The sequence below is a fragment of the Polypterus senegalus genome, chromosome 10 (assembly GCF_016835505.1).
Source record: "Polypterus senegalus isolate Bchr_013 chromosome 10, ASM1683550v1, whole genome shotgun sequence".
Taxonomy (NCBI): Eukaryota; Metazoa; Chordata; class Cladistia; order Polypteriformes; family Polypteridae; genus Polypterus; species Polypterus senegalus.
This window is the reverse complement of record NC_053163.1, coordinates 42,455,691-42,480,231: the sequence shown is the minus strand read 5'-3', so window position 1 is coordinate 42,480,231 and position 24,541 is coordinate 42,455,691. Positions and strand designations below refer to the sequence as shown.

The window sequence follows — 24,541 nt, the reverse complement described above, 5'->3', positions numbered from 1 at the left end:
TTTAATGGATATTCAACACATTTTATACTAAATGTAAAGGCCCCTAATCTTATGATAGTATGTGTCAAATCAGTTTAAAACATGTTATGATGCCTCATAAACACTTCCAATTGTGTGTTCTTCTCTTGTATGCCATGATGGAAGATGATTAGGGGTGTGCAAAGGAGGAGGGTATTCAGGGAATCAAGAGGTAGGGCATTCTAAATTCAATAGAACATAGAAAGACAAAGTGAAATGCATGTAAAGTAATTGTGAGGGATATGAAGATGGCAATTCAGTTAGCTGCAATTGGAATACAGTAGACAATCCTCATGCTCTGCTGTCTTGTAAAATTTCTAGCCATAGTGATTTCCAGGTTTTCATACCCATACTCTTTGTTCCACCCCAATGGAAATGTGAGTTGGCATTGAATAATAATTTCAAATTTCATGGGTACAAACAATTTAAAACTGCACAAGATCACAAGTTTTTAAGTTCGCAGTAGTTGCTCAGCTGTTTACAAGCTGCTACCACATCCTGTTCCCCTATAGTTTGTTTACGTTTGCTTGCTAAAAATGTCCCCTCTTGCTGTGACAAAGTAAGGTCTGTGGCTGATCGCTGTCTTTTTAAATAAATAATTACCACACTTGTGGCTTCAGGGAGGGGTAGCATGACAGGAGCAGTTCCCAGGTGCGATGTGGCACAGGCATATCCACACTTAAGTGCACAGGTGCAGAGTCAACCGTGTCCATAAGTGATGCTGGGAGATGGTAATCGCCACATCTGTGCCACGTCCCCACATAAAAAGGAGAAGTGCAGGTGCGAGTGAAAGGCAAAAGACAGAAACAAGGACATGGAGTGGGGCAAGCATGGCTGATGACCTCCTGTTGTGATGTAAGATTTTGCATATAACTTGATAAATGTTTTGTATGTCTCTTTGTAATTTTCCGACAGGATTTGGGGATGTGTCTTAAACCAGTTTGGCGAGTGTTTCTTTGCTAAAGTCTTTCTCTCATCCCCCACATAAAGCCAGGTTAGTTTATTGGCTGTAAAGATTGTACAGAAAACCTATAAATTTGCTTGCTCAACCACATTCTCTCTCTAACCAACATATGACGAAGAAGCATCTCTCTTGCTAACCTGTGATGATGTAGAAGTATCTTTCTCTTGTTAACAACTGATGAAGACCATCACACCATGAACTGACAAGAACAGCACAATGAAGAGCACAGCTTCAGCCATATTGAAACAGGCTTGAGGCCTGTTGTGAAGAAAGCTGAGCACCAATGATGCCTTAACTAGAGACATTTTAAGTAACTACAAGTCTGTGTGCCACCTGAGTTACACATTACCATTTTATCAAGTTGTATGGTTGCCAATATTCAAATGTACTTTGCTTTTTGTTATTATTTATGAATATTATCAGTAATACATTATTTTATGTGTAACTTAACTCCTGCTTGCCTTTTTACTACATCTAATTGCCTGAGGTTATAGATATAGAAGGGAAGGTGGGAATAAGTTATATACAGTGGTAAGTCTGTGAGATTAGGCTTTCTAAGGTTACATATTAATAATACAATAGGGGAAAGTAGAGCAATATATATATATATATATATATATATATATATATATTGCTCTACCAAGATAAAACACCTCCCCAGAGATCTGAGGTATGACCACAGGTGTGTGAAGGATGATGGGAGGAGAGCCTACCTTGGACAGTCTGGCAGCGCTGGAATGAGGTAGCCAAGACAGGGGTCAGGGATGAAGATCGTGGCTGCCGAGTATCCGCCGACTGTATGAGTTATGGTTAAGCTGGGGAGACGAAGGAGGAGGTGGGCTGTGATCATCCTTTTCTGAAGAGAACATTAAGGATCCAGTGACTGATTTTTTAACCTCTGCTTTTAAAGGATTTATTTATTGTGATTTTATCCCCCACTTTTCACCTTGTTTTTATGGATTACTTATCTATGGAGTACTTTTGAAGCACAGTGCTATTTACTTGGACACTGTTTTGTTTTATTTTTAATAAAAGCACTTAGCACTTTTACAACATCCCCTTGCTTCTTGTGTGATTTGTTCCCATCTGCCAGGTCATTTAGTTATGTTATCAACAGTGTGGGGTTCAAGAGGCTCCCAAATGGGAACAGGGAGCCTGAAGTGGGCCTGCACCATCACACTTGGTGCCTTTTTCTCTAGTTTGCAACACAAAGAATCTACAAGGGTACACGGCCTCCAATTTTACACTTTTTTTATCTAATCCCATGCAAGTCTGCAGATAGCCTTCTGCTTATCGAACATAAAAATAGTGAAGTCCATCTTTAGTCCAGTCAAAAAAATACAGCAAACATTTACTGACTCATTCAGTGTTCATTAATTATAAAATTGACATATTTTTTATTGCTTAACATACCTTGTTAGATTGTTATACATGTGTATTAAATGTTTAGCTGGTATTTGGAGCAGCTAGCTTTGGTATGGGATAAACTGGAAATGAAGTATTACTTTTCCCAATTAACATAATGAGAAATACAGTCCTGTTATGCACCTTTTTGAAAACTGAACATTGTTACTCCTCATATTTTGCACCTACCTCCCTACTGCTTTAAATTTTCTGCAACTTGCACTTCAAGGACAACGTAAAAAAATATCTACATTAAAGGCCTAACTTTATTTTAAAAATGATATAGTGCAGTCTACTGGTGAAAGCTCAAAATGTTGAAAAACATGGATAGATTTTTCATGAGAGAAGTGAAGTGTCCAGAAGTAGTAAATAACAAGACGATGATAAAATCCATGGTCAATGTTTAGAAAAAAGAAAAAACAGACAGGCTCTCTGTGAAAAAGGTAACAAAAAGACCAGCATGAGTGGAAAAGCTGCTTTGCAGTTGTTGAATATGAAGGTCAACCCTTATGTATATTATGAAGCATAAAGAATAAAAAAAAAATTTATTTTATTTATATAACTCTTCTAGTAAACTGTAGATGGTACTGTTAATTGCTAATTAGATAAAGAGAGTTGGGTGGAGGTTGGTTTTGTTCTTATTAGTTGAAAAAATACGACCGAAATATTACAAAATTTAGACAAGAAGGGGGCATTGAACCCAACAAAGGTCACCAGTCCTTTGAACTTAATTCTTCCAAAATAAAATAAACTCTAGTTTTGAATGTCAATAAAGTGCTACCGTCTACCAAACTAATTGGTAGGCAGGTACATCTATGTTTATCTGTGTGAAGAAAAACTTCCTAATGTTCGTGGGAAAAATACCTTTAACAAGTTACCAACAGTGTCCCCGTGTTCTTGTTGAATTCATTTTAAAGCAACAGCCTCAACCCACTATACTATTCCATTCATACTTTAAACACTTCATTAATGTCATCTCTTTACCTCCTTTTGCTTATTTTGCTTAAACTGAAAAGGCTCAGTTGTTTAGGAAAATAAATAAACACACACACACACTTTTTTTGCTCCTAATTGACTTTTATGTTGTTTATTTTTCATACGTGTGTTCTCTTAACTGTACAGTTATGTCAGCTATCTTGGCTTTATGCAGAAACATTTCCTGCACCTCCTTCTCCTTTGTTAATGAGAGTTTGTAACTGTTTAAATTTTATCTCTAACTAGCAAAATACCTGCGCTTCGCAGCGGCGAAGTACTGCCTTAAAATTTTTATTAAGAAGAAAATTAAACCTTTTTAAACGGAGGGAAAATATACCAATAATTATTTGTTAAGGATCTCTTTGTATACCACATTGTCAGTTCAGCCCTCCGGTTGTAATATGACCAAGCTGTGTGCTGAGCTTACTCTTGAGCATGCAACGTACAGTTGGCAATGTGAACAGTAATCTTGTTTCAAATCTCACAGCTTGGATTGCTGCTGTCATAATCGGTTTGAGTTTAATGATTTGTTTCAATTACGACAGTATTTGTAGGACTTGTGTTGAAGAGACATTTGGCATCTGTCAAGCGTTGTAAGTATACAACCGGTTTCATCGATAACTTCACATCCAGCTTTTGAGAGTTTAAACATTCATAAACATCAAAGTGTCCACTACTGAAATCGTCACTTGTGAATCTAAGATGTTTAAGAGGCATTGGCGGTTGTCCAAAGGTGTAAAATATTTGGCCATTTTGGTACACTTGAAAGCGAAGTGCAGGGAAGCCACCTACCAAATTTCGTGAAGATGGGGTCAGCCTTCTACCTACACGGGAAGTTGGAAAATTAGTGACGTTGGAAAGTTCAATATGGCGGCCGACAGTGGCATCATACCATCGAAATAAGTACATACATCGGTTTCGGTTAGTGCAGGGAAGCCGCCTACCAAATTTCGCGAAGATGGGGCCATAAATAAGAAAGTTCAACATGGCAGACGTTGTCGACCGCTATGACCATTACGTGTAGAATTTCGAAATGAAACCTGCTTAACTTTTGTAAGTAAGCTGTAAGGAATAAACCTGCCAAATTTCAGCCTTCTACCTACACGGGAAGTTGGAGAATTAGTAATGAGTGAGTGAGTCAGTGAGGGCTTTGCCTTTAATTAGTATAGATAAAAATTGTTCCTCTTCTCAGCTTCCATAGTGTAAGCAAGCCCAGAGTCTTTGTCACTGCTCTGTAAATATGATGATATATTCCACATCAGGAGTATTAAAGAAAACAGTGTGGTCTCCTTTTCCCCACTCAGGGCATCAGTAAATCTATGTAGTGGGTCCAGGACATCTTTTAAAGTTTCATATGTGGTGATGCTTGCATCATTGGGCATCAAATGCCAGTTATTCCTCTTTACGGATAACCTGCAAAGACAACTTCACAAAAGTGGTCCACCATGTCAAAGAATGAATCCCACTAGGTGGATTTAATCTTGATTTGAATTTTGCTCTGGGTGGTGAAGAACCTTCTACTTTTCCTTTAAAGGCCTTGTTATTTTGTTTAATCAGGAGAAGCTGTCTTCCTAACCCTTGATTGAGAAAATGGCACACAACCTAGCCCTATAGCTTCTTTGATTACTGGAAGATGAACATTATAGCCAAACAGACATCCTAGACACCAAGACTGAATTTCCCCTAAGTCTGTAATGAACTGAACTGTAACAGAGAAACATGTATCCACTGCACAATTTGTCCACCGGTCTATAATACATGAGTAGTAGGACCTGTTTGGAATCTCTGCATGAGAGAAGAGTTTCCTCCTTGGTATGCACTATTTTCTGTCAAGCTGTTAAACAAGATTTCTGTTTTTTTATTTCAGCAGTACAAATCGGAACTCAGTCAATGCATATGAACACTGCTACAGCATTGTTAAGTCTTTTTGCTTCTTTAAAATTGTGTTCATATTTTCTTTAACTGGTAAAGGCATCTTCAATGGTAAACTGCTACAGCTTTTTGAGTTCTGTTTTGGTCTTGTTATATTTAAGCCAAGGTGACCCCCTGAGCTTATGTTTAAATTCTTTTTTATGCCTTTTTGTTAATTTAAAATTCTATAAACATGATTTATAATGTTATTCATGCTTATTCTTTATAAAGTTATGCATTTTATCAGTTTTATTTATTATTTAGTTTGTGTTAAAATCTGTTCTACCATGCTCTTTATTTATTGTGGATAGCTTCTTGAGAGGTGGGGCCATATGTCCATTTCCCTTTAGGGATGGTACCCAGCCCTGTAAAGGCTGCGGAAACAGGCAGTTAAATGCAGTATATTGTATGCACTGAGGTTTAGCAAGTGCTTTTTACCTTTTTTTTTTGCATATAGTTTATATTGGATTACTGGATATTTGACATTTTTGTTCATTTTTTTGATCACTCTTTTTGGATTCTGTATTGGATTTCAGTTTGTTACTGGATTGCCTGATTTTTAGGCAACTCCTTTTGTGTCTTTCTGCTCTTTGAATTTTCTGTTGCTGTACTGAGCATTTTTTAAATCTTTTTGTCTCCCAGCCAAGGCTTTGTGGTAATCCCTTGTTTAGTGGGACATTTTTGATGTAACTGGGACATTTAAGAATATATTTTGGAACTTTGATTTAGAGACTTATTTTGGCCCCAGTGTAGGCTGAAGCCAGTCTGTCATCTCAGGCTGCCCGAGTGTGTGCCCCATCTGGGCAGTCTGGTGGAGATTCCGGACTGCTTTACTGACCATTTTGGCGGCCTTAAACCACTTGGGCCAATTTGAGTGAGTGAATCACTACAGGTCTGTGCTCATCTGTGGAAAGGGACATGCACATCTAGACCATGGGTTACCAAGTTCAGTCCTGGGCTCCCTGTGGCTGCAGACTTTTGTTTCACAGTCAATCTTTTTTTTCTTTTAACTGATCTCTGTTAAATTATATTACTTTTATCCTTCTCCTAGTTTGCATTCAGAATAACAGTTTTGTGAGGTTTATATGTAATAAAGACTTTTTGCCATAGGTTTAAATGCTTAATACTGTTTTTTTTTCATTGTCCTTAAAATTATTTTTTTCTAAGGGGTTTGATCTGTTAATTACATCCTGATTCTGACAATTAACGATCAGAAAAATGGAGACAGGTGCAAATGAAACTGAATGCCATGGGCAGCAGCTAGAAGGTGCGCTGTAGAGGACTCCCCAGTTCCAGCGCACAGGCCTTCAGCATTCGTGGCGATACTCCATCTGGACCCGCTGCTTTGCTGGCACGAAGTCTCCTCAGCTCTCTGCGCTGCTGTAATTGTGGGTGGGGATGTCTCTCCTATGCTGGTATCAGCAGAAGGATGGTTGGAGGATGCAGTACTCCGAGGTGAGAGTGGGTTAGGGTGGTCAAACTTGTTAAAGAAGTTGTTCATTTGGTTTGCTCTCTCCATGTCTCTCTCGATGGTGACACCCCACTTCGAGCTGCAGCCAGTGATAATCTTCATCCCATCCCACACTTCCTTCATGCTGTTATTCTGCAACTTCTACTCCAGCTTTCTCCCGTACTGCTCCTTCACCACCCTGAGCTGGACTCGAGTTCCTTCTGCACGTACTTGAGCTCATGCTGATCACCGCCTTTAAAAGCCCTTTTCTTCTGGATCAAAAGGCCCTTGATGTCACTTGCAATCCATGTCTTATTGTTAGCATAGCAGCGTACTGTTCTTACTGGAACTACAATGTCCATACAGAAGTTGATGTAATTAGTAGTGCAGTCAACAACCTCCTCAACGTTCTCACTATGTGACCCCTGGAGGATATCCCAGTCCATAGTTCCAAAGCAGTCTCTCAGAGCCTGCTCTGCCTCAGGGGACCATTTCCTGAATAAGCGTGTGGTTGTAGGTAGCTCCCTCACTCTTGGTTTGTAGTGAGGCTGAAGCAGAACCAGGTTATGATCTGCTTTCCCAAGCGCAGGGAGCGAGGTGGCACTGTATGCGTCTTTAATGTTTGCATACAGTAGGTCGATAGTCCTATTTCTCTGCATGTTACAATCCACATACTAGAAGAAGGCAGGTAATGTTTTGTCCAGCGTTATATGGTTAAAGTCTCCAGCGATTAGCACAAGCACCTCCGGATGCTGTGTTTGTAACTTAGCAACCGCTGAATGGATGACGTCACTTGCTATGTCCGCGTTCGCTCGAGGGGGGATGTAAACAATAACAACAATCACATGTCCAAACTCTCTGGGCACGTAATAGGGACGCAAACATATGGCCAACAGTTCGATGTCCCTGCAGCAAGTGGAGATTTTAACGTTTTCATGTCCAGAGTTGCACCATCTTTTATTGACATAGAGAGCGACACCCCCTCCTTTCTGCAGGTACTTGCGTCTCTGTCCGCTCTAACTGTGCTAAACCCGGGTAGCTCCACGTTAGCATCTGGGATGTTAGTTGTTAGCCATGTTTCACTAAAACACAGCAAACTGCATTCTCTGTAGATCCTGACATTTTTCACCAGTGCAGCCAGTTCATCGATCTTATTTGGTAGTGAGTTCACATTTCCCAGGATCACAGAAGGCACTGAAGGTTTGTAGCGCCACTTTCTTGCTAGACGTTTGGCTTTCATCTTAGCACCGGCTCTGCTGCCCCGATACCACCTTCTTACCTCGTCACATAAATAGGGAAGCACACCAGCGTGTGCATTTGTTATCAAGAAGTTGACTACTTGAATAGATGAGCCTTGGTATGTAAAAATCTATCTCCAAGTAGTAAAAAGTGTCCAGGGAACGAGTCCACATAAAAGAAAGTGGTAGGAGTTAACAGTGAAATAAAGAAAAACAGAGAAAAAGGTAGAAAGATAAAAATAAAGAAGAAAAAGTCATACACAGTGCTGCTGGAAAGGCTGCCACTCGTGTCAGCGCCTGAGATGTCGCTGACGACAATCAAACTAGTATGGAAGAGTATTAGTGCCACAGAGAAAGAAAAAGAATTAGGGACATAGTTAAAAATCTAAATTTCAGAGCGTGTAGCTTGAGGAACAAAAGCTCTATAGATCCTCAGTTGTCTTCTTCACTAAATACACACCTAATACCAATATCATCTGAAACAGAGACAAGAACTAGGAAATTAAAAAAAAAACAATTACTTCAGGGAGAACCCGTCCCATCACTACTCTTCTGACCTCCAAAGGGACCACCACTCAAAAGCTGTACCTATAGATCTTTTTTTCTTTTGTCTGGAACTGGGTTATATTAAGCTTAGAATCATATAAGATGTGCACATTCCTTGAAAATACAATGAATAAGGGAATTCAGAATTGTTCATAACAAATATGAATCTTATATAAAAAATGATAACAAATATGAATCTTATATAAAAAAATGAATCTATGTAAAATGCTTTCATAAAAAGCATGACACTAGATATTGTACTTTAGGCTTCCCAAACACAAATAATGGCATCCTCAAGTTTATTAGATGTTTACTATATGAAATACGAATCATTTCATAGCATCAGTACACAGGTAAGTGGTAATGACTTGTATGCTCAGTCACACTGTGCAATTAGACATTCTTAGGATGGCATACTCCTTCAACAGAGGTGACAACTGGGGCATCTCACCGGTGGCAGAAGTTGCAGTTTTCTTTTTGGTTGCTAAATGCACTAGATACGTTTGCTTAAAAATGCATATCCTAGTAATTCTGAAGTATGGACTTGTATACAATTGTGTCTTGGTGTCAAACAGGCTTCACACTGCCAATAAATATTCACTATTGATTACATCTTGAAGTATGACATTCACAAACAAGTACATTTAATAATCAACTTGGACAATACAAAGGATTTTTTTTTAATTTGAACAATTCCATTAACATTTAATTATGCCATGCACAAATTCACACCCATATTATACTTAGGCAATAGAATGTTCTGCAATAGACAGCCGAGCAGCCTCCCTCGCTTTCTTAACAGCAGGCACATTTTTTTTGTTATTACTGGTCATATATATATCTAGATATAGATATAGATATATATCTAGATATAGATATATATAGATATAGATATATATATATATATATATATATATATATATATATATATATATATATAGATATATATAGATATATATATATATATATATATATATAGAGATATATATATATAGATATATATATATATATAGAGATATAGATATATATAGATAGATATATAGATAGATATATATAGATATATATAGATATATATATAGATATATATATATATAGATAGATAGATAGATAGATAGATAGATAGATAGATAGATAGATAGAAATACCCGATTGGACAACAAAGCTTACTCAAACGAGAATTTTTCATCTAAGTCTCGATTTCATAAGCGCCCTCCGTGGAATATAACCCCAACTACAATTGTTAACTTTTTTCATATCGAAGCTAGGCAAAATATCAACAAAAAAAAGAAATAACAAAACAAGATTCCATTATTACAAATGAGAATAAAAGTATGAAATAACTCCAAAGGTATTATTTATTTTAATCACTTTTCTCAGCACTGTTTTAAAACTTTCTAACTTTAACATAATTGTAACATAAAACAATGTCCATTTAAACCTATATAGTGTGTATATTCATAACAACAGAAATAAGAAAAAAACAAAGCTGTTAACACTACCTGCATGGGAATATGCGTGGAGCGAGGCAGCAACAGAACAGAACAACGCAAAGTAGCTTGTAAAAGGCATGATATTGAAAGATATAATCCCGATTTCTTTCTCTTATCCAGGACACTCCGTACTAATTATAACGAAGACGTTTGATTAAAAGCAAAACATTGGCTGTAAAATATTCATCTTAACTTCACCAAGCTATGACGAGTGACGACTTTACGAAACGAGGAAGTACGTATATTGCGGAAACAAGTAGTAACTAAACCCAGCACGCCCCCAGTCTTGCTGAGGAGGAGACACTTTGAGGCGTATTCCTCGTATTTGAATACTTCGTACTAGTGATGGGCGGAGTGAAGCCTCATGAAGCATCAAAACGTTTGAAGCAATTGTGTCGGAAATCGTATCGAAGCTTCGAAGCATTTGACACTCACCTCTTTAGTGACCCCTCCTGGCCATTTTCATTAACATTACACAAACTCCTGATCCACTTCAATGACGCCTGTTATAACTCTTATTGCTTTTATTTTTTCGCTGTTCAGACTGACAACGAAGAGAAGGGTTCGTCAGCAACTTCTAGTGTCTGATGTCTAAAAAATATAAATATATATATATAACTAACGCCGACAAGCAGAATGCACTATACGATAGCAAGAGTTAAAATAAGACGCCTCACGCATGGATTCCCGGCTCTTTCAATTAGTATTTACCTTTGCACTGTATCATTATAATCGCTCCTGTTATTAGTATTAGAATTAACCCTCATCTTTTCTTGAGATCACATTTAATAGCCTTAAATGTTTTCCTTGGTTTGACTTAATTAAAATGGAGTAGACGGAAAATAATGGTTTATCCCTGTACTTTGCCATGATATAGGTAAGCACATTTGAAAAAGAAAAGGTGAAATCCTTAAATCAGTTGTTATTATTCGATCAAGTATTGAAATATTTCATTTATTAGTACTTTACAATATTTTGTGGAGCACGAAAGTAACGAATTAGCTACAACGAAATGACGCCGTCAATGGCACAATTAACTAAGGTGGTTGCTTTTCAAATTCTGAACGTAGTGCTAGCCCGAGTTCGATCCCACTTAAAGACTCATCAAAATTAACAATAATAAAAAAAATGATCAGAATTGAAATCTTTATAACCAATTTGAACTAAATAATTTTGAGAGATACTGTGGAAGGATCGCATAAGAGATCTGTTCGGGAATCACCAAAATCACCATCAAAATGCGATGTCTAATTGCGGATGGCAGCTCACATATTTACATTAATGCATTTCTATTCATTGCCATTTGACATCCATGAACCCTCCATTGAATAAGGCAGTGGTTCTCAACCTGTGGGCGCGAAGTAACAAAAGGGGCGCGAAGATGTGAAAAAAGAAAACATCTGTTGGAACCAAAACAAATTAACTTAAACTACATTCTGATAATAGAACAATAAATACTGTATAGAGTTAGATAAATGTCGATAAAAGTTAAGTAGGTATAATCAAATATGCATCTACATTTCAAAAATGTTGGGGGGCGATTAAAACTGTTATGAAAACTCTGGTTGCAAATACTTAAAGGTTGAGAAACGCTGGAATAAGGTGATAACAAAGCCACTGTGGTAGATCAGGTTGAATTTGCTCTGCTGCACCAAACATTCAAAGGTGTCAATCCGGAGCACATCAGAGAGGCTGAGAGACACGGCGCAGATCAGTCACCGGCACAGACACACACGGACACCCAAGGTGAGCAGTGCACATATCAAGGTCGGCATTAAAGATTGAGTGCTGAGGCAACAAAAGCAGCGGGATAAACACATCTGGACCTGCTGTTGAAAAAGCATTTGCTTTTAACAGCAGCATCCCTCCCTGGTGAACACATCTTCAAGGTCCGGACAGGTGATCAGTAAAAGTTTTTAGTCACAGCACAGTGCAATAATAAAACATTTCCTAAAACACATAGTTGTCCAGTCTGTATCATTTCTAAGCAATCTTCCAGTAATAGAGGCGCAATCCCAGTTACTAACACATTAACACTCAAAGCAAGAACACATTCCACCTTATCAATTTAATATTTAAAAATTTAAACCGCTAAACCCGCCATCAACAACTACAAAACAGTTGAAATCGTTACTCAAATATTTTTTGTTATAGACATAAAACAAGATGCACGTTTCCATTTGATATATCTTTACTAGTGTTCTCGCCTTGTTCGCTCCCGTCCACGCTGGAATTTGCTGTTTAATAAAAAAGAAAGAAAATCAGACTCTTTTGGGTCATAATTTACAGGAGTGGACGTGGGACCCGAACCCACGTATGCTTTAGTATGAAGCGTAACGCTACCGCTGCACCACTACTATTTTCAGGAGGATGGTATATAATGTATGTTTTTTAATGTATACATGTATGTATGTAGTGAAGACGAAAACAATTATATATAGATGTATACTATATGACATACCTTCAGTGTTGCATGAAAACGTTGAGGAGTAAGAATGGATATTTAGGAGAGTATTATAGTGAGAGATGTGTCGTCACCCGTATTGCTAAAGCTCTTCTTTGCAGCATTATGCATTCAACAAGTCGGCGTTTGTATGATGTATAATTTATAATTTTATTTTTGCCACAACGTATTATCGGGCACGATCATTTAACATGTATTGATCATCTACAAACTTTCATTTCAATGGGAATTCTGTTGAGTTTTTTAACTCTGTTGATGCCATATGTAGCCTACTTCAAACGGGAGCTCGTGAACAAATAATGAGTGGAAGCTTTGCGAGAGTACTGAGATTGCGTCATGACGAGCTTTGAACGGGTCTCCAAGCCTCAGACATGCGCACTAGTTAGATGATGACGGAGCTACGAAGCCTCAGACATGCGTACTACTGAGATGATGACGAGGCAACTGAAGCCTCAGACATGCGTACAAATGAGATTGCGTCATGACAGGCTTTGAACGGGCACGAAGCCTCAGACATGCGTACTACTGAGATGATGACGCGGCACTGAAGCCTCAGACATGCGTACTACTGAGATGATGACGCGGCTACTGAAGCCTCAGACATGCGTAGTACCGAGATTGGATCATGATAGGGCTTCGAGCAGACATGGTCACTGGTTACTGAATCTTTGTAAAGCCTCAGCACACTGAAAGGCATTGACCTCTTAATTTTGAGAGTCTATCTGACACTTAACTCTCTAGTTATATTTTGTAATTCGTATTGACATTACACATTTCAGTTGATATGGTTAAGCTACAATTCAGGTAGTTGCTGAGAATTAATTATTGTTCTTGTGGATTGCTGTGATTTCCTTTGTCTGATACATAGTGTCAAAGATATATTGTCATATATTAACTTTATATATATATGAAAAGATTAGGTAAATCGTTCAACCTTTTTATGGAACACTTAATTTTGTTCAAAACCGCACGTCATATAGTATACATCTATACATATAATTTTTTCGTCTTCATTAGGAGAATACAACAATGATACTCTCGTATCAATTAAACCATTTTAACGTGCATATGTCAAACAACATATTTCATCCGCCGCAGTAAGAACAGTAGTAGTAGTTCAGTTGTGCAGAGCTCGTTAATTATCCGGATTAGGTGGCTCAGTGGTGTTGTCGCTCAGGTTCGTGTCGCTGATCCTCCTCTTGTGAAAGTTTTTTTTCTATTCCTCCATTTAACAAGCTTGGACGGATAGCGAGCGAATCGAGCTATCGAGGGAAGGTTGGGCCACCGTAGTCGGGCAGGTGGCACACGCCCCTAATTATATTGTGTATGTAAAGAGTTTCACTGTAAAATGTAATAAGCTTCATATTTGTGTGTTTGGAGACCCAGGTGTCGTACTGAATTTGTATTGTAGAAAAATATACTACTGTCCATTATGCCTAAATGTGTCTTTTCGTGTCTGATCGCTATATGGCACTTCCAACTTGGGACAATTCGCTATAAACAGTTTCAGCCAACCTTCTAAACATGCAGAACGACAGTGTGAACCTTAATTGTTGCGGCGCAGCATCTTCGTTTCAGTCAGTCATTGTCCTGTTAGACTATTTACTGTTAAGTGCTGCTTGAGCTACCGTTTATAGTACAACAGGTGGCCTACGTAGTTCTTAAATCGATATTGAAATGCACACACAAGTCTCCTAAATTATTTATTGAAATGCCTACATTTACAGTGTCCGTTTTAGGAAGTCGTAGTTTTTACTTGTTCCCGTTATTAAGAATTATAATTTCTCAGTGTCACATATTATTCGTTACTACTCGCGAGTCCCGTATCATTGAGATTCTGTTTTATATTCTGTATAAGGAAACTTTTAAAAGTAGCGTTGATTAAACTGACTATAGCAGACTTGTCATCTTCTTAAAATGATTTTATCGATTTGATATTGACAATTAATCATTAGGTCAAACATCAAGGAGGATTTGAGTTAGCATGGACTGCACTGTTTCTTTTTTTTCGTGACATCGTGTCAGTAGAGAGTGCGTCACGTTAACAATGCATTCTGTCCTAAGTGACAGCGCACACACTTTTTTATATTTCCTAAAGGCCAATGTGTCTCAATTTTCTCATTAATATATTTTGACAGTGTCTTTTAGTGAGAATGATTATAAACATATTACCTGTGTTCATTTCCCATGTAGATCTGTAACGTTTGGTGAGTATAAATAAAAGTAACAACACATATAATAGTTATGTTGCATTGTTTATGATTAACAAAATTCATCGTTTATCTGAAATGTTCTACGTATACAGTCGATTTATTCCACTTCTGAAGGTGTACATTGTCGGTATTACTTTATTACATGTTATTACTTTAACATGGCCTTTTTATAACTTCACTTTAACTTAATCCTGATACTCTGTATGTTCAATTCTTCATAATAACTATTCACAGTGGCTCCAAAATCCATACTGACCCCAACTCTCTCTTCTGTTTCTTTTCCGGTGGCCTGCGCCACCACCACCTACTCGAAGCATCCTGATGCACCAACATTGATGGACTGAAAGCCAGAAGTCTACGTGACCATCATCATCAGGTCCTTCCATGAAAACCCTAAATACAAAGAGGACTGTTTCATTTATGTTCGGTAGATTGCCCAGAGGGGACTGGGCAGTCTCGTGGTCTGGAACCCCTACAGATTTTATTTTTTTTTCTCCAGCCTTTGGAGTTTTTTTTTTTTCTGTCCACCCTGGCCATCGGACCTTACTTATTCTATGTTAATTAATGTTGACTTATGTTTATTTTTTATTGTGTCTTCTATTTTTCTATTCATTTTGTAAAGCACTTTGAGCTACATTTTTTTGTATGAACATGTGCTATATAAATAAATGTTGATTGATAGATTGAATGATATTCTCCATTGCATTTGCTCCCGAGTGTAACGTGTGCCAGTGTAACCGAGGGATGGCAGACGAGCTCACGTAATGGGTGACAAGGCACATTCTCATCCTGATGTCCAGGCTCTTGTCATAAATATTCCCATCTTGTGCTTTTCTCGTTCCTGCAAGTTTACTATTATTATTGGACATGTAGAGGAAATGTGTTTTATTTTATGTCTATGAAAGGAAGGACGGTAAAGCCTTGAATGAAACTGAGTGTTGATGCTTTGGGTAACAAGACAGGTTAAGGAGCAGAGAACATTGAATGTGATATTGACTGCGGGGGATTGTGTAACTGGAAGATGGTTTAAGAATACAGAAACGGCAAAAACTTAGTCTTTCAGTAATTCTATTTACATCAATTATTTACTCTGTTGTGCTGCACTTCGGAAGATTACTTATTTACCCCCCCAGCGCAGCCTTTGATAAGATGAATTCACAACTAAAGGAATGTTCATGACAAAGTCAGGTGCTTTTTTGAAAGTTTGGCTCCAGATGTGCTTATCCAGCTTCTCCTTCTTCTCAGTACTTGAGTGATCTTTACGTTCACCTTTGGATGAATTTGCAAAGTTTCTTTACAACTTTTTTGTCTCATTAACGCAGAAATCCCAAGGCTTTCCTAAAATTGCAGAAGACACTGTTGATGGCGCTGATTCTGTTTTAAAGACAATTGTGATTAGTTATGCAGAACACGCTTTTACTCACATTGCTTTTTGGAAATCAATAATACAAATCGGCAACAGATCTGGGAATCACTGAATAGTAAAACGTTTAATGAGGAATGTCTTGCGCATATACTGGTGTAATGACCACGTCGGCTTTAGTGAAGCATTTCTTAGCCTCTGTGATATGATCGACATGGGGTAGAATAGATTCTGGATTGTTACAATACGTGCTACCTTACGCAAAATATGCTCATCGATTTGTTACAGATTCTTGGTGGACACAATTCCACACCGAGGAAAAAGGTGCCCCATGTAAATCGTTCATAATGTCTCCAAAATATATTTGTTAACTTTCAAACAAGTACTACTTAACTGTTTTATACAAAATCCTTATTTCAACATATGCGAGCCCCAACTAGGATTTGAACTCGGGTTAGCGTATTTTATCAATATAACACAGACAACCGCTATTTACGCTTTGAGCCAAAGCACTTCAGCAGACTAGTTACTGACCAAATCGACTGCTGACTGCGCGGATATCAATGACGTCATTACGCTAGCGTGCTCAAAATCACGTGACGGGCGCATTTGAAGCAAGCCTCGAAGCGGTGCTTCGATCTCCAGTGCTTCGATAGCTCGACACAGTGTCGAAACCTGAGTATCGAGCGGCCCATCACTACTTCGTACTCAAGATCACGTCCTGTCGGCAGCATGAAAGGACCGTGCTGTCTCGTCTGTCATATCCCCATCTAACAAACTGTTTCTCTTGGGCAATGACATACGTCATAAGGAAAATTTTTCGTTAGTCTTTTAAATATTTGGTTTTGAACGATGGTTTGACGTTATGTGTTGACGGACACTAGCAGGAATAATGAGTTGTAAAAGAAGGATAAAACATCCATCCATTTTCCAACCCGCTGAATCCGAACACAGGGTCACGGGGGTCTGCTGGAGCCAATCCCAGCCAACACAGGGCACAAGGCAGGAACCAATCCCGGGCAGGGTGCCAACCCACCGCAGGGATGAAACATAAAAGTAATTAACATAACATTTGCAATTTTACTGATGCCTTCAGTAGGAAACATAACTGTTGTACACTTACGTGTGTTGACGGTAGAAAAATTAAATTACACGAGGAATAATTCTAAATATACAGGCAAAGTTTCAACACCCTAACCAAACTGTTAAATCGTATGGAATGTGCTTGCGGATAGTGATGGTCAGCTGAATACTGACGTGTCGAGCTTCGAGGCTTGTTTCAAATATGCCCGTCACGTGATTTTTTAGGCACGCTAGCGCCTTGACGTCATTGGCATCTCCACACTCAGAAACCCTATTGGTCCAAGTACGCCGATCTTCTATGTCTTTTAACAAGTAATTGTAGTGACTTTTCCTCCATCTGCGTGGTGTCTTGAAATGTGATTGAATCTCTGCGGTTCCCGTAGGTGGGTCTAGCGCATGAGGCATGGTCAAAATTAAAGTAAAGATTTTTTTTAAAAGAGTTACGAACTGTAGTACTTATGTATGATACTTCTAAGAGGCATTATGAAAGATTCACGGGGAATATATATATATATATATATATATATATATATATATATATATATATATATATTGCCGTAAGGCAGCACGTGTGTTATTCTACCTTATGTCGATCATGTCAGAGAGGCGCTTCAAGTTAGCGTTCACAAAGCCTACGTTGTCATCACAACATGCGCAGGACACTCCTCATTAAAAGTTTTTAGTAGGCCTATTCAGTGATTTTCGAATCTGTATTTGATAAATATTGTTGATTTCCAAAATGTAATGTGAAAAAAGTGTGCTGCATTACACATTACAACTGTCTTTCAAAGAGAATCAGTGCCATACACAGTGTATTCTGCAATTTGTAGGAGACTCGGGATTTCTGCGTTAATGAGACAAAAAAATTGTAGAGAAACTTTACGAATTTTCAGGACATAAAGATCACTCAAGTAATGGCAAAAAGGAGCAGCTGGGTAAGCACATCTGGGGCCAAACTTACAAAAAAGCTCCTGACTTTGTCAGTAACATTCCATCCCTTTTGAATGGATCTTGTCAAAGGCTGGCGAGTGTTCAGTAATTAAGAAGTTGTCTGGACTGCAGTACACCAAAATAAATCATTTATGTAAGTACAATTATTAAAAGACTCATTCTTTTGTCGTTTATATACTGTATTCTTAAAACATCATCCAGTTGCACAATCCCAGTCAGTGACACATTTAACGTTTTTCTGCTCCTTTCCTTTCCTGTTACCCAAAGCAGGCACCTGGTGTCACTTGTCACCGATCATCAACAATGAGTTTCATTCATGGCTTTACAGTCCTTCTTGTCATGTACATAAAACAAGACACACATTTTCTCTATACACGTGTTCAACATTAATAACACTAATATGGCAATAATTTGAAAAAGCACAAGATGGAACTATTTATGAGAAGAGCCTGGGCATTACGGCGAGGAGGTGTCTTGTCTCCCATTACTTGAGCTCGTCAACCGCCTCCCCATCTATCAGCCACACTGGCACACATTAGACTGGGACAAAATGTAATGGAGAATACTGACAATGCACACCTTCAGAAGTGGAATTAAGTGGATGTATAATGAAGCATTCCATTGCCAAAAATATAAAGCATAACATTTTAGACAAACGATTATTTTTGTTAATTAGAAAAAAACACAATAACTACAATATGTGTTGTTATTTTTTGTTTATTCTCACCAATCTTTACATACATTATCTACATGGGCAATGAATATGGGTGAAATGTATAAAATAATTCAGATTAAATTAAAATAAAACTGTCAAAATATATTAATAAACAAACTGAGAAGCATGCCTTTAGGAGATAACAGAAACGCTCGTGAGCTGTCATTTAGGACAGAATACATTGTTAACGGCACCCTTACTCTACTGAGACGACACAGTCCACACAAACTCACAACCTCCTTGATATCTGATCTTATGATTGTCCATATCATACACATATGAAATTAAGTCTTTTTAAGAAGATGACAAGTCTTCTTCAGTCAGTTCCATAAAAGCACATTTTAAAATGTTTGCATCCAGCATATAACACAGAATCTCAATGAAGCGGGACTCGTGAGTAGTGACGAATAATGTATTACACTGAGGAATTATAATGCATAACGGGAAGATTACGACTTTCTAAAACGGACACTGTACAAAATGTATAGGCAATTCAGTACCTAATTTAAGAGGAGTGTGTGCATTTCTATATCGATTTAAGAAATAAGTAAGCCATCTGTTATACTAAACAGTAACTTAAACAATGCTTGAATGAAACGTTCGTCTATAACAGTGATGGCGAACCATTTAGAAACCAAGTACCCAAACTGCAATCCAAAACCCACTTATTTATCGCAAAGTGCCAACATGGCAATTTAACCTGAATACCACCTAAAACTGAACACCAGCATAACCAAGGAGCTGGTGGTGGATTTTAGTAGGCCCAGGCCCCTCATGGACCCCGTGATCATCAGAGGTGAGTGTGTGCAGAGGGTACAGACCTATAAATACCTGGGAGTGCAGCTGGATGATAAATTGGACTGAACTGACAACACTGATGCTCTGTCTGTCTATCTACTGAGCTTTTAGTTTAGAAAAGCAACTCATACATTAACATCTTTTGTCTTAAAAGAAAAACATAATAACAGAGCTTTCAATGATACAAACAACTTTTTGTTGAAAGGTTAAAGTTTGCATTCGGTATGCTTTTGAACAATTAATGTGCTTTTTGCTGTTGTATGCATTCTGATAATTGGTCTAACCTTGGCTCATACTTTGTAAGTTTGAGAGCAACACATGCAGCACTCAGGTCATCTGTTAGTCTGTTTCTAGTGTCAGATTTGATTTAATTCAAAGCTGAAAACAGCTGCGCACAAGCATAAGATGTTCCAAACAAAGTAAGGAAAGCAATCTCAAGTGCCTTCATTGATTTAAGATTATTTGGCAGAGAATTCCACACTTTAAGGATTTCATTTTCATAACTAACTGTGCTGTCCTTTGTCATCCCTTCGATCCTCTCAAGTGTTTCACGCAGGTCTTCCCTATTAAGCTCCGCCCCAAAGCTTCCATTATATATTACGGGTCGTGGATCAGGTGTGGCGATTAGCAACTCCGGCAATAATTACAGATGCGGACGACTCCTCACCTGTGCGCTTTGCGAGGACTGCCCGCATCACAAAGCTCCCGGAAACCGCTCCGGCCACTCTACCATAACCCCCTTTAAGCCGCGAGTGCGACAATTATCTGTTAAAACTGGCCTTTTCAATTTTGAGCTGTGGACCCGCTATACCACATCCCCTCCAACCCCACCACGGGAATCACAGACTCAAAAGGCTGCAGTCCGTGCCGCACCCTCAAGCAGCATGTGTGCCCGCCTTACCCCAGACAGGAGAGGAAGGACGCGCTCCCATTGGGCTGCTGGGCAGAGGGGCGAGTGATGTGAGAAACGTCCTCCGGCGCGCGTGAAGAGGGGGAGCGGTGAGGGGAGCAGCCCGGCCCCGCATTCCTCTGGCTTTATAGTAACGAATTCTGTGCTCGGGCGACGGCGCGCGTGCCCACTGAGAGGGCTCTGAGTGCCCACTTTGGCATGCGTGCCATAGGTTCGCCACCACTGGTCTATAACAATGAAAGTTCACACAGTTATGTTGGATGTGTCGAAGGCGCTGATTAACCGAAACTGTTTATAGCGATTTGGCCTCAAAGGGACGATCAGAAATGAAAACATACATTTAAGCGTGCTGGACAGTAGTTTATTTTAAGTTTTTCTACAATTTAAATTCAGTACAGCACCAGTGTCTCAAACCACTCAAATATTGAGTTTATTACGTTTTACAGTAAAACTTTTAATATACAGTATATTTAATAGATTGTGAAAAACAGACACACTCGATTTTTCAAGAAAAACACTTTTATCTTTAATCTTTTCTTAATACTGGTAACGTTATACGTTATAGTAATGCTGACAACCAATACAAACGGCAGTATTCAAATAAAGTCTCCACCCCTTAGTCCCGATACCGAGGCGCAGGTAGCATCAATTATTCAACTCAAACCCCTTCCCAACTTTAATAAAACACTCCCATTACCAAAAGGTACAAAGCAAAATTAACGCAACTGTTTGAAACCCAACATGGACGAAATTAACATTAAAAGGCTAGTTTTAAGTGCGGCGTCGCAGAGCCTCCTGGGACGTCAGCATCATCCATCTCTACAGACGAAGGAAAACACAAAAAGCTACAATAACAAGAATGAACTGTCAGCAACTACCTGAATTGTTGTTTCAATCTTTCACTGAACTATACTGTATATATCAACTGAAGTGTGTAATGTCAAAAAAAAATACAAAATATCACCAGAGTGTCAAATGTTTGGTAGACTTAATGGCTTCAACTGTGTGGAGGCTTCACAAAGTGTAATCTGAACTGCAATCCATACTTCAATCCCAGTGCACAGGTCAGCTGAGTGTTCCAAACCGTGCTTAAATCCCAGTGCGCATGTTTGTTCAGTGTTTCAAACTGCGTGCCACACCAAACTTCAGTCCCAGTGTGCATGTCAGCTCAGTGTTTCAAACATGCTGGGTGGAAGGGGAGGCATTTCCATTGAGCATGTCAGCTTATTGCTTCAAACCAAGGTTTGGGAGGTTATTCATTATTTCCACTGCTCATTTCACCACCAGGTTTCAAAATTTCAACAGGGTTGTGATAGGTGAAACCAATATTTGTGGATCATCAACACAACTGAAATGATTGTGCTGGAGAGTATGTAGTGTCAAAAAATAAAATGACAAATTGTACATATTAAAAATACTGACTAGCAGAATGCATTAGAGGAGCTGTTCTAATACAATTAAAAACACTTCTTTCACCATAATACTCAGGCTGTTCTCATAAATTTTAAAGTCTCTGTATCTCACTGAATCCATTGTGAACAGTATTATACGGTATATTATTCACTGTATATGTACATCTATATATACATTTTGTATATATTCATATATGTTATACAGTGTTGTATGTTATACACTTTTTATGTTTGATATTCTATATGTTCTAGTTACTGTCCAATAGGTTCTATTTATACTTTCTGGTACTTTATCACTGTTTCAGTCTCTTCTCATAAATATTCCCCTTCTTCTTTATGTTCATTATTACTGCTATGATCACTGGTATTGATGATCAAGAAGATGTAACTAATGAAAATGTGTTTCTTGTTTCATGGGTATGACAAAACTATAGATCTACCTGAGGGTTTTATTGGTTTTCATAGTTATATTATGTTTCAGTAGGTAAACTTTGAATTTTAGGTCACATGACATATATCAAGTCAAATCTGTGCATGCTTTGAAATATATGATTAGTAAGGGCCATCTTTTATGGTAAGCAAGAATAAGTGTTTCTGGAAAAGACAGACTTACTTTAAATATGGATAGCTGCCTGTTTTTTGTTGCTAGTGCACAAGCAGATCTTCAAATTAGCATCTGTATGAAATGGTGAAGTCTCTACAGGGTTGTCATTAATAAGGCAAACATTGGGTGAACTAACTGGACACATTGTTGATCAAAGTAACACACGCCAGATGTCAGTGATATGGCCTTTCCTCCCCTTGATCATCTCACATGTGCTTTCTAAAAAAGGTTCAAGGTATCATTTCAAAACATCTGTGCTTCAAAAGCTCAGCATTTCATTTCCAATGCATGTGATGATGTGGATGTATAGTGCCAGTTCGTGTCAGTATATCAGTGACGTTCTGGAACTTATATCTTTGAATGACAGTGTCCAAAACATTTGTCTGATCCCAATTGAGTCTATCAAGTACCTAAACTACTTAAAATTAGTAATGCATGCATCTGAATTTGAGGGTTTATTTGTGACGAGCAAGAGATATCCACATAGCAATAATACAACTGGTCTGTTTATATTATATGTACTATGGAAGGTTCATGCAAGAGGTCTTAATCTCTGGTGTGGTGTTACTTTGATTTAGAATCTCCATCAAAGTTAAAATACATAATTTGCAATAAGCAACTTACATTTTGCGCTGTTAGATCTTCAATGCTTTGCCACTTTAGGTCAAGGCATCCTGGTTTTATAGAGGAGTATTATGACAATTCTGCTGTATCTGCTCACACTGCAACATCTAAGCAAGGTTTGACAAATGTATTATCATATTGTTACAAATATTTCAGCAGTTCTGATCCATCACTGGTGAAAGTTTGTCTGGAGCCTGGGGTCTGCTCAGGATGTCCACAGTTTGCAAGCACACTGTAATAAGTTTGTTTTGTGTTTTGTGTGTGTGTGTTTGTTTTTTTTTAATTAGGCAGACAAAAGGAACTGGGCGAGGCTTTGGTTGACATGGGGACAAAGGATTTGCAGCCCTTTAGTATTGTTGGAGATAAAGGCTTCCAGGCTTTTATTAACAAGTTTGACCTAAGCTACATTCTCCCAACCAGAAACGCACTGAAAATCATGGTTCAGGCCAAGTACTGTGCAGCCAAAGAAAAAGCAATGGCTGAGGTAAAGCAGCCTGAATTTGTCAGCCTGCTATTTGATAGGTGGACCTCCATGAATTTGGATGGTTATTTGGGTGTCATGTGCCATTATCTTACAGCTGAAGCCAAACTGGCTACAGTCCTCCTTGGTGTCAGCCGATTTCCCCAAACACACACTGCTCCTAACACTATGGAGTCCATGAGTATGCTGATGATGGACTGGGGAATCAGTGGCAAAATACACTGCATGGTGACTGACAATGCAGCTAATCTTTTTGCTATCACCCAGCTGCTGAAAGTTTCTTATGTCCCGTACTTTGCTTATATCCTGAATCTGGTAATAAAGAAGGTAATTGACCAGACCCCCAAGCTCCAGGAAATTTGTCAAAAAGCAAGGAAAATTGTATCTTTGTTCTGGTCAAGATGCAATGCAAAGGAAAAGCAGTCTGAGGTGCGGCAGCTGATGGGCAGACCAGTGCTAAAGGTTGTTCAAGAAGTGGACATCAGATGGAACAGTACTTATGACATGTTGCAGTGTCTGCATGACCAACGTGAGCCAGTTGGTGCTGCCTTATCTAATTTAAATACAGAGGTTGTTCCTTAACAAGTGGGAGTATGAATGCCTGTCCCTGCTTCCTCTACTAAAACACACAACAACAAAGATGTCTGCAGAAAAAATGGTGTCGGTGTGGTGTAGCGGGTCCACAGCTCATTGTGCAAAAGCCATTTGTTTTAAATAAATGATTGCGGCTTAGTTAGGGGACGTTGGGCCATAGCGAGCCATGGTGCGATCCGTAAGGGTGTGGGCGTTTCTCACCGAGTGCACAGGTGAGAAACTGCCCACATTCGTGATTGTCCCATGGCTAATGGTGCAGCTGCTGTGGCCCTCGTCATTTAAAAAGAAGCGCGAGTCGGTTTTGAGGAGGGAAAAAAGAACGAGTTCAGGAAA

The 24,541-nt window shown here is 38.6% G+C and overlaps 1 protein-coding gene across 1 annotated transcript in view; it reads right to left on the bottom strand.

The window, feature by feature from the left end:
- The window catches only part of LOC120537109 (interleukin-13 receptor subunit alpha-1-like), a 110,393-nt gene extending 100,139 nt beyond the window's left edge, over nt 1-10,254 (bottom strand). The window contains exon 1 of the mRNA XM_039765769.1: nt 10,006-10,254. Coding sequence (XP_039621703.1) covers nt 10,006-10,075 — 70 coding nt within the window. The 5' untranslated portion in view covers nt 10,076-10,254. The remainder of the gene's footprint in view (nt 1-10,005) is intronic.
- Nucleotides 10,255-24,541: the final 14,287 nt, after the last annotated feature.